The sequence below is a fragment of the Lepus europaeus genome, chromosome 13 (assembly GCF_033115175.1).
Source record: "Lepus europaeus isolate LE1 chromosome 13, mLepTim1.pri, whole genome shotgun sequence".
NCBI classification, from domain to species: Eukaryota; Metazoa; Chordata; class Mammalia; order Lagomorpha; family Leporidae; genus Lepus; species Lepus europaeus.
Window position 1 is genome coordinate 84,078,669 of NC_084839.1, and position 16,725 is coordinate 84,095,393.

At 43.4% G+C, this 16,725-nt stretch overlaps 1 protein-coding gene across 1 annotated transcript in view; it reads right to left on the bottom strand.

Annotated features, from left to right (window-relative positions):
* Positions 1-16,488, bottom strand: part of ZC3H6 (zinc finger CCCH-type containing 6) — a 73,665-nt gene extending 57,177 nt beyond the window's left edge. Inside the window, exon 1 of the mRNA XM_062209842.1 lies at positions 16,103-16,488. Coding sequence (XP_062065826.1) covers positions 16,103-16,134 — 32 coding nt within the window. The 5' untranslated portion in view covers positions 16,135-16,488. The remainder of the gene's footprint in view (positions 1-16,102) is intronic.
* Between the last annotated feature and the right edge of the window lie 237 nt (positions 16,489-16,725).

The window sequence follows — 16,725 nt, forward strand, 5'->3', positions numbered from 1 at the left end:
TTACAAGTAATCCTCTTTGTTTTTGAAACTGTATGTGACTCTCCTAGTCTCCAGAGCCATACATCTCTATCTATGCTACTACGTAGCTGCTATTTCACTGATGGTACAAAAACTTATTTTGCAATAGAAGGGATATAAGAAGACTCTAATAGCCAGTCAGGCTAAGTGTCAACCGACACAGCAGTAAAAATGTAACCTTCTGTTGTGTCCCTATAGGACTGAGGAGCAAAAGGGGGAACTGTTAATATGAAACTCTTCCAAGTTTCCAGTATGTGCATGCAAGTGATGACCGTATGTCCGGGAGTTTAACAGACTTTCATATCCTACATCAGATCCCTCTGTTAAGTAATCCCTGTGCTTTTGTGACACATGCAGGAAAAAAATCGAGAGATTCACCAAACACCAAATGAACCAATCAGATCTTAATACATAGATTCCCTCCAAACAGATAATACTTTTTTATTTCTCTCCTTGTCTCTACTACAGTCAGTGTGGAGAGACACACTGAACTCTTTTATTGCCCAGCAAGCACATTACGTTAGCTTTTATTTTTAAGCTCTAGTGACATTTGTGTTATTCCTTCAAAGGTATTTATCGAGCCTTTTTATTGAAAAAAAATTAAATATGCAACAAATCACAGCTGAAATCCCAAAGATTAAGGATGACACTAAAATTGAGATTAGATTATAAGAGGGTATGTCAGAAATCACTAATTTTTAGATGTAAGTTATAAACTTGGCTCTGAGCTTTAGGACACAGGATTAGGCATAAGAAAATAGTGCTTCAAAGACAAAAAACAGACTAGTTGCTCCAGGTAAGCAAAGAAATAAGATCACCGAGAAATTTCTCCTCTGAATACTCATAAATATTACCTATTATAATGGAAAGTACTTAATATGATGGACGCTGTCCTCAAAAACATCTCTAACTCACATAAATTTGTTGTTTACAGCATACCTCAATTTGTGCCAACAGACAGGCTGCCAGGATTCAATTAAGAAAAAGCAATTATATAAGGAAACAAAGAATTACTGTCCAAGGACATAACTGTCAGATGTTCTAATTTAATCCAGGGATGAAATCTACACTATCCAGAGCAGCAATTCTTAAAACTATATGTAAATTAGCACTGTCCATCCAACTTCAAAGGGGGGACACTCATTCCTTTAAAATGCATTTATTCACCACCTTCTCAGTAGGGACAAATGGTAAACAACAAAGAGACATGTTTCTTCTCTCATAAAGTTTTAATCTAGTGGTGGGAGAGATGGACACAAATCAAAGAATCATACAAATAAATATAAAACAACCACCATACAAGTATATGAAGGAGGCACGTGGTGTTATGAGAACACACAATGGGACAGTCATATGCCAGGGAAGTCTGGAAGCCTGTCCCTGAAGAAGCAGTGAATGCACTGATATGAGAAGTCAGCCTGACCTCTCAGAGTACAACACTCTACAGAAACTGAGACAGGGCTGATGCCAATGGGTAATAAATATGAATTATTTCAATTCCTCAGGAGGTTTTTTTTTTTTTTTTTTGGACAGGCAGAGTGGACAGTGAGAGAGAGAGAAACAGAGAGAAAGGTCTTCCTTTGCCGTTGGTTCACCGCGCTGATCCGAAGGCAGGAGCCAGGTGCTTATCCTGGTCTCCCATGGGGTGCAGGGCCCAAGGACATGGGCCATCCTCCACTGCCTTCCCGGGCCACAGCAGAGAGCTGGCCTGGAAGAGGGGCAACCAGGACAGAATCCGGTGCCCCAACCGGGACTAGAACCCGGTGTGTGGGCGCTGCAAGGCGGAGGATTAGCCTATTGAGCCACGGCGCAGGCCAGGAGTTATTTTAATGTTTGTCAGTAAGGGGTTGCTACCAGGGTAAATCAATTAGGTTGATAATGTGGGATCTGGTGTTAAAAGATACTAAAGGGTCTTCTTTTTATGAAACAGTATTTTCTTGGATATTCAAAGAACATTAATCTCAACTTTAACAAAAATTTTAAAATGTGTATTTATTTCTTTGAAAGGCAGAGAGAGAGAGGAGGAGACAGAGAAAGAGAGACATCTTCCATCCCATGGTTTATTTCCAAAATCCCCCCAAAACAGCGAGGCTGGACCAGGACAAAGTCAGGAGCCAGGAACTCCATCCAGGTCTCTCTCACTGGTGACAAGAATCCAAGTACTTGGACCACCATCTGCTGCCTCCCAGACGCATTAGCAGGAAGTGGGTCAGAAGCATAGGCCAGACTCAATCCCATGCACTCATGGGATGCAGGCATCTCAAGCAGTACCTTAACCCCCAATGCCAGAATGTCTGCTCCAGTCTACAGTTTTTATTGTAGTTTGCATTTTTTCCTAAATAAGAGGTAAAAAGACTTAACAAAATCAAAAAGAGATGGGAAATGGGCCTCCTTATTTCATTTCAGGGTAACAGGTGTGATAACAGAATAGTGCAGTTTATTTAACTACCCACTAGAAAAAAGCCTCCACATCAAAGTCACAAAGGGGGGGGGGGGGGACTGGAGAACGTTGGAAGAAATGAGAACTGCTTGCATTGCTAAGGCTTGCAGTTCAATTAAAACAAGAATGGACTGAGCACCGATATCCAGAAGAGAATGGAATATATTAATGAGGCAGGTAGCTGCCAGAACAGCAATTTCTACCTAAAGATAAAGAGGACACTGCCTGCGATACCTACATCCCATATTGGAATGCCTGGGTCCCAGTTCTGTATGTGATGCCAATTCCAACTTCTTACTAATGTACACACTGGGAAGCAGCAAGTGATAGTTTAAGTGCTTGGTCCTTGTCATCCACATGGAAAACCCAGAATGAGTTCTAGCTCCTGGTCACAATCCAGTCGTCATGGGCATGTAAGGAGTGAACCAGCAAATGGAATACCTCTAACTCTCTATCTTTCTGCCTTTGAAATAAGTAAAAATAATAATAATAAAAAAAGACATTGTCTAGGGTCGAAAGAGCAAAAAGCTCTACAACCAGAAAAACCGATGTTCAAACTCTGCTTCTCAATCATATTCATATACTACCTATACAAACTTGAACAAACTACCCTACTCCTCTAATACTGTTTCCTCGTCTATAAAATAGGATTAATTAATCACCTTTACCATCACAAAATGGTTTAGGGTAATTACCCAGCACTAAACCTGTCCCCTTTGTGGTTTACCTGAAATATATGTATTAGAAAAGATCAGCCCTTGTCCTGACTGTTGATGAACAACTTAATACTTTATCCCTTTTAGTATTTTTTTGTCCTACTTAATACTATTGGTTGAACTCTGTAATTAACATACAATTATGCTTAGGTGTTTAAACTTAACTGAAATGTGATCTCTGTTAAATATAAGAGCGGGAATAAGAGAGGGAGGAGAGGTACAATTTGGGACATGCTCAATCTGACTTGCCCCAAATGGTAGAGTTAGAAACATGCCAGGGGATTCCAATTCAATCCCATCAAGGTTGCATGTACCAATGCCATCTCACTAGGCCAAGTGATCAATTTCAGTTCACAATTGATCATAATGATAGGTCTAAGAGTCAAAGGGATCACATAAACAAGACTAGTGTCTGCTAATACTAACTGACAGAATTAAGAAGGAGAGGGCCGGCGCCGTGGCTTAACAGGCTAATCCTCTGCCTTGCGGCGCCGGCACACCGGGTTCTAGTCCCAGTTGGGGCACCAGATTCTATCCCGGTTGCCCCTCTTCCAGGCCAGCTCTCTGCTGTGGCCCGGGAAGGCAGTGGAGGATGGCTCAGGTCTCTGGGCCCTGCACCCATATGGGAGTCCGGAAGAAGCTCCCGGCTTCGGATCAGCATGATGCGCCAGCTGCAGCGGCCATTGGAGGGTGAACCAACGGCAAAAAGGAAGACCTTTCTCTCTGTCTCTCTCTCACTATCCACTCTGCCTGTCAAAAAAAAAGAATTAAGAAGGAGAGAACGATCCAACATGGGAAGCAGGATACACAGCAGACTCATAGAATGGCAGATATGTCCTAAAGAGCACTCTGGCCTCAGAATCAGCCCTTAAGGCACTCGAATCTGGCTGAAGAGCCCATGAGAGTATTTTAGGCATGGAAAGCCAAGACACTCTGGCAGGAAAAAACACCACCTAAATGAAATATCTCTGGCGAGTGAGATCCCAGTGGAAAGAACAGGCCATCAAAGGAGGAGGTACCTTTCTCTGAAGGGAGGAGAGAACTTCCATTTTGACTATGACCTTGTCTAAATAAGATCAGAGTCGGTGAACTCAAAAGGCTTCCATAGCCTTGGCAACTCATGACAAGAGCCTAGGGTGATTACTGACGCCATAAACAAGTGTCAATTTGTTAAGTCAACAACAGGAGTCACTGTGCACTTACTCCTCATGTAGGATCTCTGTCCTTAATGTGTTGTACAATGTGAATTAATGCTATAACTAGTACTCAAACAGTATTTTACACTTTGTGTTTCTGTGTGGGTGCAAACTGTTGAAATCTTTACTTACTATATACTAAATTGATCTTCTGTATATAAAGAGAATTGAAAATGAATCTTGATGTGAATGGAATGGGAGAGGGAGCAGGAGATGGGAGGGTTACGGGTGGGAGGGAAGTTATGGGGGAGAAAAAACCATTGTAATCCAAAAGCTGTACTTTGGAAATTTATATTTATTAAATAAAAGTTAAAAAAAGACAAAAAAAAAAAAAGCATGGGTACACTACACTACAGGTGCTTTCACAGAAATGAGAAGAGTTATAAATCAAAGGAGGATTTTTTTTTTTTTTGACAGGCAGAGTGGACAGAGAGAGAGAGAGAGACAGAGAGAAAGGTCTTCCCTTGCTGTTAGTTCACCCTCCAATGGCCGCCGCGGTTGGCGCGCTGCAGCCGGTGCACTGTGCTGATCCGATGGCAGGAGCCAGGTGCTTCTCCTGGTCTCCCATGGGGTGCAGAGCCCAAGCACTTGGGCCATCCTCCACTGCACTCCCTGGCCACAGCAGAGAGCTGGCCTGGAAGAGGGGTAACCGGGACAGAATCTGGCGCCCCGACCGGGACTAGAACCCGGTGTGCCAGCGCCGCAAGGCGGAGGATTAGCCTAGTGAGCCGCGGCGCCAGCCCCAAAGGAGGATTTCTAAAGAGAAATTTCTCTAATATTTCAGAGACTAACAAGCAACTAAAAACCATATGGAACAAGTAAAAGCAGAAGGTATTCTGCAGTAGAACAAGTTTAGAGTCTGTCTCTATGATGGGTAGCAGAGGTCTGCTTAAAGTCTTTGACACAGCCAAAGACTTCCCAAAACAAAAATAAGAGTTCATTTTCATAATATTCATTCAAAAGACTCCTCATATATATGGATTTCAATTTTTTATATCAAAATAAACTTATCGGGGCCAGCGCTGTGGCATAGGGGGTAAAGCCACCACCTGCAGTGCCGGGATCCCATATGGGCACCAGTTCGAATCCCAGCTCTCCACTTCCAATCCAGCTCTCTGCTATGATCTGGGAAAGCAGTACAAGATGGACCAAGCCCTTGGGACCCTGCACCCATGTGGGAAGACCCAGAGGAAGCTCCTGGCTTCTGGCTTCGGATCAGCACATCTTCGGCGTTGCAGCCAACTGGGAAGAGAACCAGCGGATGGAACATGTCTGTCTCTCTGTCTCTGTCTCTGTCTCTCTGACTTCCCCTCTCTCTGTGTAACTGACTTTCAAGTAAAATGAAATAAATCTTTTAATTTCACTTTCCATGAACTTTTTGAAGTACCCTCATATTTTTGACATTATGAAGAAAAACCATGCCATTCTTCAAATATCCTTTATGCTATAAACAGAGGCATACTATATGTGAACAAATCAAGTGTAATTTAGCTTGCCATACAGGTTTTTTGGTTTCTTTTGAGACTACTTTTTTTTAAAGTATCCACTTTTATATTTCATTTACTTTCTTGGGTATTTAACTAACCCAGAACTGACTTACATTCATTCACTATCTATTATCTTGATTTGGGCTCTCTAGTGTAGACTAAGTCAGAAACTCCAGAAACATCAAATAAATTTCCATCAGAATATGAATGTCAGAAAATAATCTTCTAAGTGTCATGTCAAAACAAAAGTAAAAGCTGTCAGTGCTTTCCACGTTTTTGTGTATCAGTTGCCTAGAAATGCCTGTTGCATGAATCGACAATGAACCATGGTGAAATTGTTTGTTGACTTAGTAAATATCCCAAAAGGGCATTTAGTCTCCAATTGGTGTTCAATATCCCAGTAACTATGGGGGCCGGCACTAGGTTAACTCTCTGCCTGTGGTGGCAGCATCCCATATGGATGCTGGTTGGAGCTCCGGCTACCCCACTTCAATCCAACTCTCTGCTAATGCCCTGAGAAAGCAGTGGAGGATGGCCTAAAAGCTTGGGCCCCTGAACCTATGTGGGAGACCCGGAAGAAGCTCCTGGATCCTGGTTTCAGATCGGCCCAGCTCCAGCCACAGCAACCATTTGGGGAGTGAACTAGCAGATGAAGACCTCTCTGTCTCTCCAAAAAAGAGGGGAGGCCGGCACGCGGCTCATTAGGCTAATCCTCCACCTGCGGCGCCGGCACCCTGGGTTCTAGTCCAGGTTGGGGCGCCGGATTCTGTCCCAGTTGCTCCTCTTCCAGTCCAGCTCTCTGCTGTGGCCCCGGAGGGCAGTGGAGGATGGCCCAAGTGCTTGGGCCCTGCACCCGCATGGGAGACCAGGTGAAGCGCCTGGATCCTAGCTTCAGATCGGCGTGGTGCACCGGCCACAGCGCGCTGGCTGCAGCGGCCACTTGGGGGGTGAACCAACAAAAAAGGAAGATCTTTCTCTCTCTCTCTCACTGTCCACTCTACCTGTCAAAAAAAAAAAAAAAAAAAAAGAGGGGGCCAGCGCATGGCGCACTAGGTTAATCCTCTGCCTGCAGTGCCAGCATCCCATAGGGGAGCTGGTTCTAGTCCTGGTTGCTCCTCTTAAAGTCCAGCTCTCTGCTGTGGCCCGGGAGGGCAGTGGAGGATGGCCCAAATGCTTGGGCCTTGCATCTGCATGGGAGACCAGGAGGAAGCATCTGGCTCCTGGCTTCAGATGGCGCAGCGCGCCAGCCTAGCAGCCATTTGAGGGGTGAAACAACAGAAGGAAGACCTTTCTCTCTGTCTCTCTCTCTCACTGTCTAACTCTGCCTGTCAAAAAAAAAAGTTATTTTATATAAAGAAAAAATTAACAAGTTTAGTTCAAATAGTGTAATACTGAGAGTTGGCTAATGACTAGGATGACAAATGACCATAAAAATCTTAGCAAATATAAAGGTTTATAGTGACTATATATAATCCTAACTCTGTTCATTTGCTGGTGTATTAGTTTTTATAACATTAAACAAAAATCACTTATAAAGATTGTTTCAGATTTAGTTACTTTGTCCCATGAGTCTTCCAGCAAAAAATCTTTTTGGGGCTTCTGCACATATTTTCTGGATGAAATATAAGCAGAATGTTAACTTTGCCACTTTAAAATTTCATGAGAAAGACCTCCAAAATTAAAATTACATCTAACATAATTTTTGTTCCAGAAGTATTTATGTATATCTGAATATACATACACACAAAGATGTTGGAAGAAAAAAGGTTCAACTATCTTGTATTCCACCAACCTAAAGTGAAAGTGACCTTCTATTTAATACCTACAATGTACATTACAGCACTCTCACCAACAATCTACTAATAGTCAGGGCCAAAAAATTACTGCTACTACACTTCTAGATTCCACTCTTAAAACAAGGTTACGGCCGGCGCCGCGGCTCACTAGGCTAATCCTCCGCCTTGCGGCGCCGGCACACCGGGTTCTAGTCCCGGTCGGGGCACCGATCCTGTCCCGGTTGCCCCTCTTCCAGTCCAGCTCTCTGCTTTGGCCCGGGAGTGCAGTGGAGGATGGCCCAAGTGCTTGGGCCCTGCACCCCATGGGAGACCAGGAGAAGCACCTGGCTCCTGCCATCGGATCAGCGCGCTGCGCCGGCCGCAGCGCGCCTACCGCGGCGGCCATTGGAGGGTGAACCAATGGCAAAAGGAAGACCTTTCTCTCTGTCTCTCTCTCACTGTCCACTCTGCCTGTCAAAAATAAAAAAAAAAAAATAAATAAAATAAAAAAAAAAAAAAAAAAAAAAAAAAAAAAAAAAAACAAGGTTACTACAATTGCTAACAGGAAACAGCTGTTTAGCATAGCAGTTAAGATGCCTGCATCCCACACGGGATGTGCCTGGGTTAGATGCCCAGCTCTGACTCCCGACTCTAGCTTCTCACCAACTTGGACCCTTGGAGGCAACAGTGATGGCTCATAATGTGAACTCCTGCCACATGTGTGAGACCTAGATTGTGTTCTTGGATCCTGGCTCCAGCTGCCACCCATCCCTGGCCACTGCAGGCATTTAAGAAGTCAACAAAGGATGGGGGTTCTTTCTCTTTCAAATAATTAAAATTTCTGACAATAAATTATAGCAACTTTAGGGATGACGTTTCTTATTTCTTCAGGTATGCTAGAAGTTTATGATGATATTGACTTTAGCTCCTATTTTGGCCAAATAGTTGTATTGGGTTTCAAACTTGACAAACTACCATTAAAACAAAAAAATATATTTTGTGCAATGTATGTACAGTCAAAATATGTAGGTATTTCTTAAGCCAATGGATCATTCCTGTCCATGCTGGTTTGCTTATATAAAGCATACATTTTAAACAAAATTGTATATATCCCAAGGAAGTAGAAATCAACACACACAAAGACCCAATTGATGATATTTGATAAATAAACCTGAGGATTATATTAAAACAAAACAAAACAAAAAAGAAATCAACACACAATCTCTCTTCTTATAGAAGTTATAAAGCACTCAACCTCACACACAAACACAAAGATCTAATGTTAGTTTATTGTAAGCACTACCCAGGAGAAAAAAATACCTTGTAAGGCAGATAGATCCAACTGACTGCTTGACAGGTACACTATGAAGATGGGAATACAACTTTACTAGCGTCTGATGCCATTTGTACTTTTAGTCATTTGTAACTCCCTTATTCTAATCTCATACATTTGTCATTAGGCAACTTTGTTCATTCATATAGCACTCTACTATGGAGAAAATATATCCTCTGATACAAAACATCTAGTCCTCATTTTACACTTATAAACTGGCTTTCTCACATATATACATTATCTTGTGATGGGGATGTATACCCTTGGGTAAAAGTATGGACTCTGGATTAGGAATTTTTAATTATTTTCATTTTATTTTATTTAAAAGGTAGAGAAAGAAACAAAAATATCCCACCTGCTGGTTCACACATTAAATGCCCATACAATCCAGAGCTGGGAAGGCCAAAGCCAGAAGCCCAGATTGAGTGGGTGGCATGGATCCAAGTCCTTGAGCCATTACTACTGCCTCCCAGGAACAGATGAGCAGGAAGCCTGAACTAGGAATTGAAGCAGGACTCAAACCCAGGCACTCCAATGTAAGCATCACAAGCACACCTTAAGGGCCAGCCGAGCCAAATGCCAACCCCTGGAGTCACATTATTTAAGTTCCTATGGGTTTGCTTTGAGACCATGGGAAATTTACCAATCTCTTAGTGTCTGCTTCCTCATCCGTAAAAGTGGGGACTAATAATAGGACCTACTTCCCAGGGTTGTTATGAGGATTAAACACTTCTTACAAAGCACTCAAAATAGTATCTGTGACACAGCAAGCACCAGATGTTAGTCACCATTATCATTTTTTAGTATGAATTACATTTCTGAGTAGAAACAGCTCTCTGACCTGTTTCTGAATCTGAAAAACTAGACTGGGGCCATTATGTTACATACTCCAGGGACCATCAACACAGAGAATACACTGGCAGTCCGGGAGTGAAGGCCTAATCTGTCTAACCCAAGTCACCCACTTCTGGTAAGGTTTTGTTGGTGGTGGTGGTGGTGGTGGTAGTAGCTAGTCTGTCCAGGTTAAAACAATATATAACAAAGGGTCACAAACTCAAGTGCCTACAGTGATGAGGCAGCTCATGTAAACAAGGAAAGCATACCTTGGGTGGTAGGTTTCCAACAGATTATGAATGTTAAGACCACAGAAGGTAGCAAACACAGTCGAGTCTTAAATGGATTCAAACAAAAGTATTTTAAAATATCCTGCAGGAAACACAGTGTGCACAGATATTAAGCTTAAAGTCCACCAGTTTGCAAACCCTACAGCACTCTTTCATGTGAATCTTAAACTATTCTAATATCCTTTTCTCCATGACACACAGACCTGGGTGCTGATTCATTTCAACTAACGTCACAGCTAAAAACCCCCAGACACTCATATTTATCTCCACTTCTATCGATTCTAAGAAATACTCCAAAGGTTTTGCCTTGTGTGTGCTTCCTCATTGCCAACGGCTTTGATTAGGACTTCATCAACTGGACTTTCACAGCAGCTTGGCTCATCTTTTCTCTCACACTCCATATCCATCCACCAGCAAATACTAGTTCTGCCTGCAGTCAAACCATATCCAAAGCTAGCCATTTTCACACGCGTGTCCTAAAACAGCATCTCCTGTGGCCTGGATTACTACAGCCATTTCTTCTCACTACTCTTTTCACTACTCTTTACAAAACTCTATACAATCATCATTACACCTCTCTCACTACTCTCCCCCTTGCTTGCTCTCTTCTCCAGCCACACTATTCCCACAGCTCACTGTTATTGTTTGCTGTTTCCTACTCCTAACCACAGAGGCTCATTCCTGGCTGCAGGCTTTTTGCACCTCCCATTCCCTTTATCTTTCCCCAGATGTCATGAGACTGGACTGCTCTCTCAGTTGAGGGCTTTGCTTAAATGTTACTCTAAGTGCTTCCCTAAACACCCTACTTAAAACAGAAACATTCTCCCATATCCACAAGACTCCCTATTTTCCTTTCTGTTTTATTATCATCTGATACATTTTTCAAGTGGGTTTATTTATTTTCTTCCCAGGAAAATCTAAGCCCCATTACATTAAGGATTTTTTTCTGCATTGCTGTGCATGGAACAATACATGTTAAATACTAGGTGCTTAATGTTTAATGAAAATGATTGAATAGCCTGTCTGCCTTCTACTGCCCTACCTTTCCAGAGCACTTCCTCCTAGCTCTCAAGTTATTATACTAAAAAATGCATCTGATCATTCTCCTGGTTAAATACTTTAATGGCATCTTCACATCCTTCAGAGCCTTTTCCCCCATGTCCCAAATAGTTGTACAGACTCCGCATACTAATGCTCTTGCCAGAACAGAACCTACTGTGTCATTTCATTTCTCCTTGCTTTTCATATAGCTCTGGTTCTACTTAGCCCCATCTTTAGCCATCCTCCAGACCTATCTATTCCCCCCCCCTTTTTTTTTTTTGTTTTAAAGATTTATTTATCTTAAAGTCAGAGTTCACAAAGAGAGAGGGAGAAACAGAGAGCCAGCGAGGTCTTCCATCCACTGCTTCACTCCCTAAGCGGCCACAAAGGTCAGGGCTGGGCCATCCTCTGTTGCTTTTCTCAGGTCATTAGAAAGGAGCTGGTTGGGAAGTGGAGCAGCCAGGACAAGAACCACTGCCCACATGGAATGCTGGCATGGCAGGAGACGGCATAACCAGCTATGCTACAACATCAGCTCCAAGACCTCTCTATTCTTCAATGCCTCCCTGAAGATTTTCTTTGTACTCTAACACACTCAGTTCATACCTCCACCATAATACTTGGGCTATAACTATCTATCCGTTTCCCAACTAGATTCTAAGATCCCACAGAGCAAGTACATGATGCTGCATCTAGGTTTGTTTCATCAGTGCTTAATGCTATACTTTGAAAGGAAACACTGAATCTGAGAAGCGGGGGTTGGGGTGGGGGAGTGGGGTAGGGAGGATTGGGGTTGGGGACAGAATGTCTTCCTAAGAGAGTGCTTTCCAACCTCAAACCTGAACCTGACACATAACTTCAGTTTTACATTTCTTAAAGAAGGACTCTGTATGGTAATTTCAATAATAGTTAAATTGGTGGATTCAGGAATCCAAAATAATAGTCAGGGAGGGCAGTTACTCCACTAAACAAGCTAATTTACAAATCAGATATTGAGTAGAGCATAAAGTATACTCTGATGTGAAAAAAGGCATCTATAATTCTTTTAATTGATTTTTTAAAGAGGGAATGGAAACTGGAGACAATCTAGTTCAACTACCTCATTTCATGAAGAAAAAAAAATCATTAAAAAGAGTATTAACCAAGTTAAAAGAACAGACCAGAATCAAAATGGAAGGTTCTCTCAAACGCAACACATTACAATTCCAACCTATACAAGAATTAAAGGCCAGAAATCACTCAGTAACTTCCCTGTGCCAAACGTAAACAGTGACAAAATATGGCAAGTAGTAGTTTGTATACTAGGTCCTTATCTGGGTTGTGATTGTGAGAGCCCATACAAATCACTGAACACTGTAATACCACCATGATTACCTACCACATGGGATTAAGTCAACAATCAAAGGAAAGTCTTGTCATAGAGAAAGTACAATCATCTCTATTCTCGTCACTTCAGAATCTCCAGTACAATCTTTTGACAAGATTTCAGTTGATATAGGGAGCTATGGAGGGCCATAAACCACTATAATTCTGACTATTTGGAATTTTACTGTTTATATGAAAAAGGAAAGGAGGGAAAGAAGGCATTGAGGATGTTTATAATGGGTAAAGAATTATCTCCTTGCAAAGGAAAGTATTAGCCATACCTCCTCATCAATTAAACTCTAAGGATCATAAGCTTACATTAATTCATATTAAAAGCATCTTTTTCCCCAGTGCAGGCCTTGTAAAACTTATCAGTAGCCCATTTCAGAAAATTCTTTAGTAGTTACTCGGGTTGCATTTATCTTTTCCTTCTCTACTGTAGAATGTGTCCAAAGCAGGGGCTCATAGTATTCAGCCTTCAAGAGTTGTTTGCAAATTGCTTTAATTGGGTTTAATTAGGTTAACATCCAACTGAAATATAAAGCTAGCTTACTCGAGCTGTGCCTTTTCAGGAATACTGAATGAAGAGACAAAGATTATACCTCTCTCTGACTTCTCCAAATCCTACATCTCAGTTATTTCTAAAGTCCTTCAGAAACTAGATCTATAATCTGCATATATGAAGCTATTTTTATACTGATAACACTTTATAAATAAATACAATGCTTTTGCTCCAGGCTTGAAAATATTTAAAGGAACTACACCAAATGAATGTTTTTTAAAGTTAGTCATTTTGGTGCGCCGCGGCTCACTAGGCTAATTCTCCACCTCCGGCACCGGCACCCTGGGTTCTAGTCCCGGTTGGGGCGCCGGATTCTATCCCGGTTGCTCCTCTTCCAGTCCAGCTCTCTGCTGTGGCCCGGGAGGGCAGTGGAGGATGGCCCAGGTCCTTGGGCCTTGCACCCGAATGGAAGACCAGGAGGAAGCACCTGGCTCCTGGCTTCGGATTTGCGCAGCGCACTGGCCGCAACGCGCCGGCCGTAGCAGCCATTTGGGGGGTGAACCAACAGAAAAAAGGAAGACCTTTCTCTCTCTCTCTCTCACTGTCTAACTCTGCCTGTCAAAAAAAAATTAAAATTAAAAAATTTAAAAAATAAAGTTAGTCATTTGGCAAACAAATATGTAAAATGTTCATATGTATAAAAAATAAATTTTAAAGGAAAAAATGCATTATGTAAAATCTCTTTACATTTAGAATCTTTCTAAAAAAAAAATCAAAGCAGTTGTAAATATAAATCATTGACTTCACATTTTTCGTGCACGCACAATATACCTCTTTTCAAAAATGTCAGAAAAATAATATTAACACAATGCCTAACCTTTTATACCAGATTTCATATATCTTTCTCCATGTAATTCAGAGAAACTTTAATTACAGTATAAAACAGCTGTAATACAGCATCACGGGATATCTTGGGAGCCACAGATCAGCCCATTTTCCCCTTTAGAATCACCTGAAAAAAAAATCATCTGAGGAACAGAGATTCTGATTTAGTTGCTCTGGACAGGACAAAAATCTAAATGGGGAACACTGATCTAGTGTAGTGGTTCTCAATTTGGCACTTATTAGAATTACCTGGGAAGCATTCAGAACTGTTTAAACACAGGCCAAGGTTCAGCCTCCAACAACGGCATCATTACTTTTTTCAAAAGCTCCCCAGAGACAGTTGAGAACCACCGATCTTGGGGAAGTTGAAAATTTCCCTTGGAATCCTTTTAGCAATAACATAACTAAGTAGCAGCAAGGCTGGAGCTAGAACCATTTCTTGACTACTTAGATAGTTCAGGTTTTCTGGGGTTTGTTTTCATAGTATGAAAAACAATCTCTTTGCCTCAGAATAATACTGCCACTTAACTAAATTAAAATATAGCTGAAGAAAATATTGTGTCCTAATCTGAAACAAAATAGGCTAAAATCACACTAATCTTCACCACTAATCTTCAGTTCCTACTATGTTGTTAATATTTCACAAAGAATTCTTCAAAGTTCTCAACATTTAAACCAGTATTTTAAAATTTCAAGTTATTTTTAAATTCCTTACTAGAGAACTTCTATTGATTTTTGAATTTGGTAACATGGTTGCTTCATTATGTAGAATACGTAATTCTAAATCTTAAAGGTACTCTACTCTGCACTAACAGATAACGATTTCCTTTCACATAAAAGAACGAATTTTAGTCTGTTTTAGCAAAACCCCATCACTGGTTTGCCCACAGGTATTCAGAGTGGAAAACTTCTCAAAGTACTAGTGAATTCATTCCATGAATTCTTTTAATGGGGAAGATTAAAAAAAATAGTGTGAGGGGCAAAGTTCATGCACCTATATTTTTAAGAGTGCATTTTCTTATCTAAAAACAACTACGCCTTTGACTTGTCTTCTAGGAATCTGCTTTTATTATTACCGTACCAAAACTGTTGCAAAATCACTTTTATCTCTCTCAAGATTACCAAACAGATATTTCAAATTCCAGTGATGTCTGTGATTTTTGTTTCTGGGTTTAAAAACAAAACCAAAACAGAAAAGTGTTTAGAATGCGTTACCAAAAGCTGAACAAGTTACTCCACCGGTAAAACTTCTGCAACCTGTATATGACTCAGAGCACAATGCATACTGTTGATGACTTCTATTAACAATGAAGCTAATTACGAGGTTCTACATTTTCAAACTGTTATTCTACGCAAAAAAGTAAAACGCAATGGATTTTGTGCCGGTGATTTTAATGAATGAAAGCCCCTCCCTCTCCGTGATTAAGACGACTACGGACGGACACTTACAATCTAACCGAAGCTTAAGTATCCTAAGGCGCATACTTTATAACTGTCCACCGAACTGCTAAATGGAACCAAGAACCTGCCTCTTCGGCCACAGCCAGAGATTTAAAAAAATGAAAATAGAAAAAAAAAAAATCACCAGAATCTGTTACATCTTCAAGCGATACACAGTATCTAGAAAATCGGGCCAGCTGGAGTAACCCCTCCGCGCTTCCACTCTCGGAGCAGGCTGCGCTACACACACCAAGGTCTGCACAACCCAAGGAGGTGTTAACACGCTGAACTTGCCATTTCCAATCCCAAGGGCGAGACCGCAGACGACAACGGCCCTCGGGGTGGGGGGGTGGGGGGAGGGGGGGCAGGCTCCAAACTTTTCCTCAAACCCAAACGTGTTTGTTCTCAAGAGGCGTGCTCGGGTGGGAGTCACCCAGCGCCACGCCGCTCCGAGTGGGCGTCCCGGGCTGCTCCTGCTGGGCCCTGGTCGGCGGCGGCCCCCGGGGCCGGGGAGCCGGAGGCGGCGCCGCAGAGCCGCGCGCCGCACCCCCCAGCCGCCCCGGGGCGGGGGGCTCGCGCGTGCCCGGCCGGGGCGGGGCGGCGCCGGCGACCCCGGACCTGCCCGCGGCCGCGAGCCTGAGGTTCACACGAGGGCGCGCGTCATGGAACTGACGGAGCCACACAGAGACGTCCAAGTCATGCAGGAGGCGCCCGGCCCGGCCCGCCCCCGCCGCCCGACCCTCCTCTCCTCCGACAGAAAGACAGACAAGGGTTCCCGACCTGTCGTGCCCTGCATGTTCACAGTCTGTCATGTTTGGTCAAGAACGGGGGGGGCTGGAGGGCAGGTCTGCGAAGCCGGCGGCGGCGGCGGGGCGCGGGCGGACCCCCTGCGCCGCCTGCGGGCACCTGCTCCCGGCCGCCGCCGACAGGTGACGAAGTGGTAAAAACTCACGGTTACTAGTGAGCGACACAGACACAGACTTTCCAGTCTATTAACAACCACGCCAGAGAGATGGGGCTCTAACTGCACACACTGGGCAACGGCCCCGCGCTGCCGGCGCTGCCGCTCTAGTCTCTATTCGCCGCCGGTGGCTGAGGCGTGGGAGCGGGCGGGCGGGCGGCGTGCGGCGACGCGGGGATTTGGACAGTGGCCGTAACGGTGATTTCTCCTCACCAACATGGCGGCACCCGAGATAGGCGGCTCGAAAAGATGGCGCCGGCCGCAACACCTTGCCCGGGACTAAAGGGCAGGAGAGATTCCTCCGCGAGCCGCGGCCCTTGCCCAGCCCGCCGGGGCCGAGCGCGTGGGCCATTGGAGGAGACGGCGCGTCAATCACCTCCAGGGGCGGGCCTCCGCCCGTCTCTGCGCGCCGGCGGAGGCAGCAGCCTGGCGGCGGGGCCGA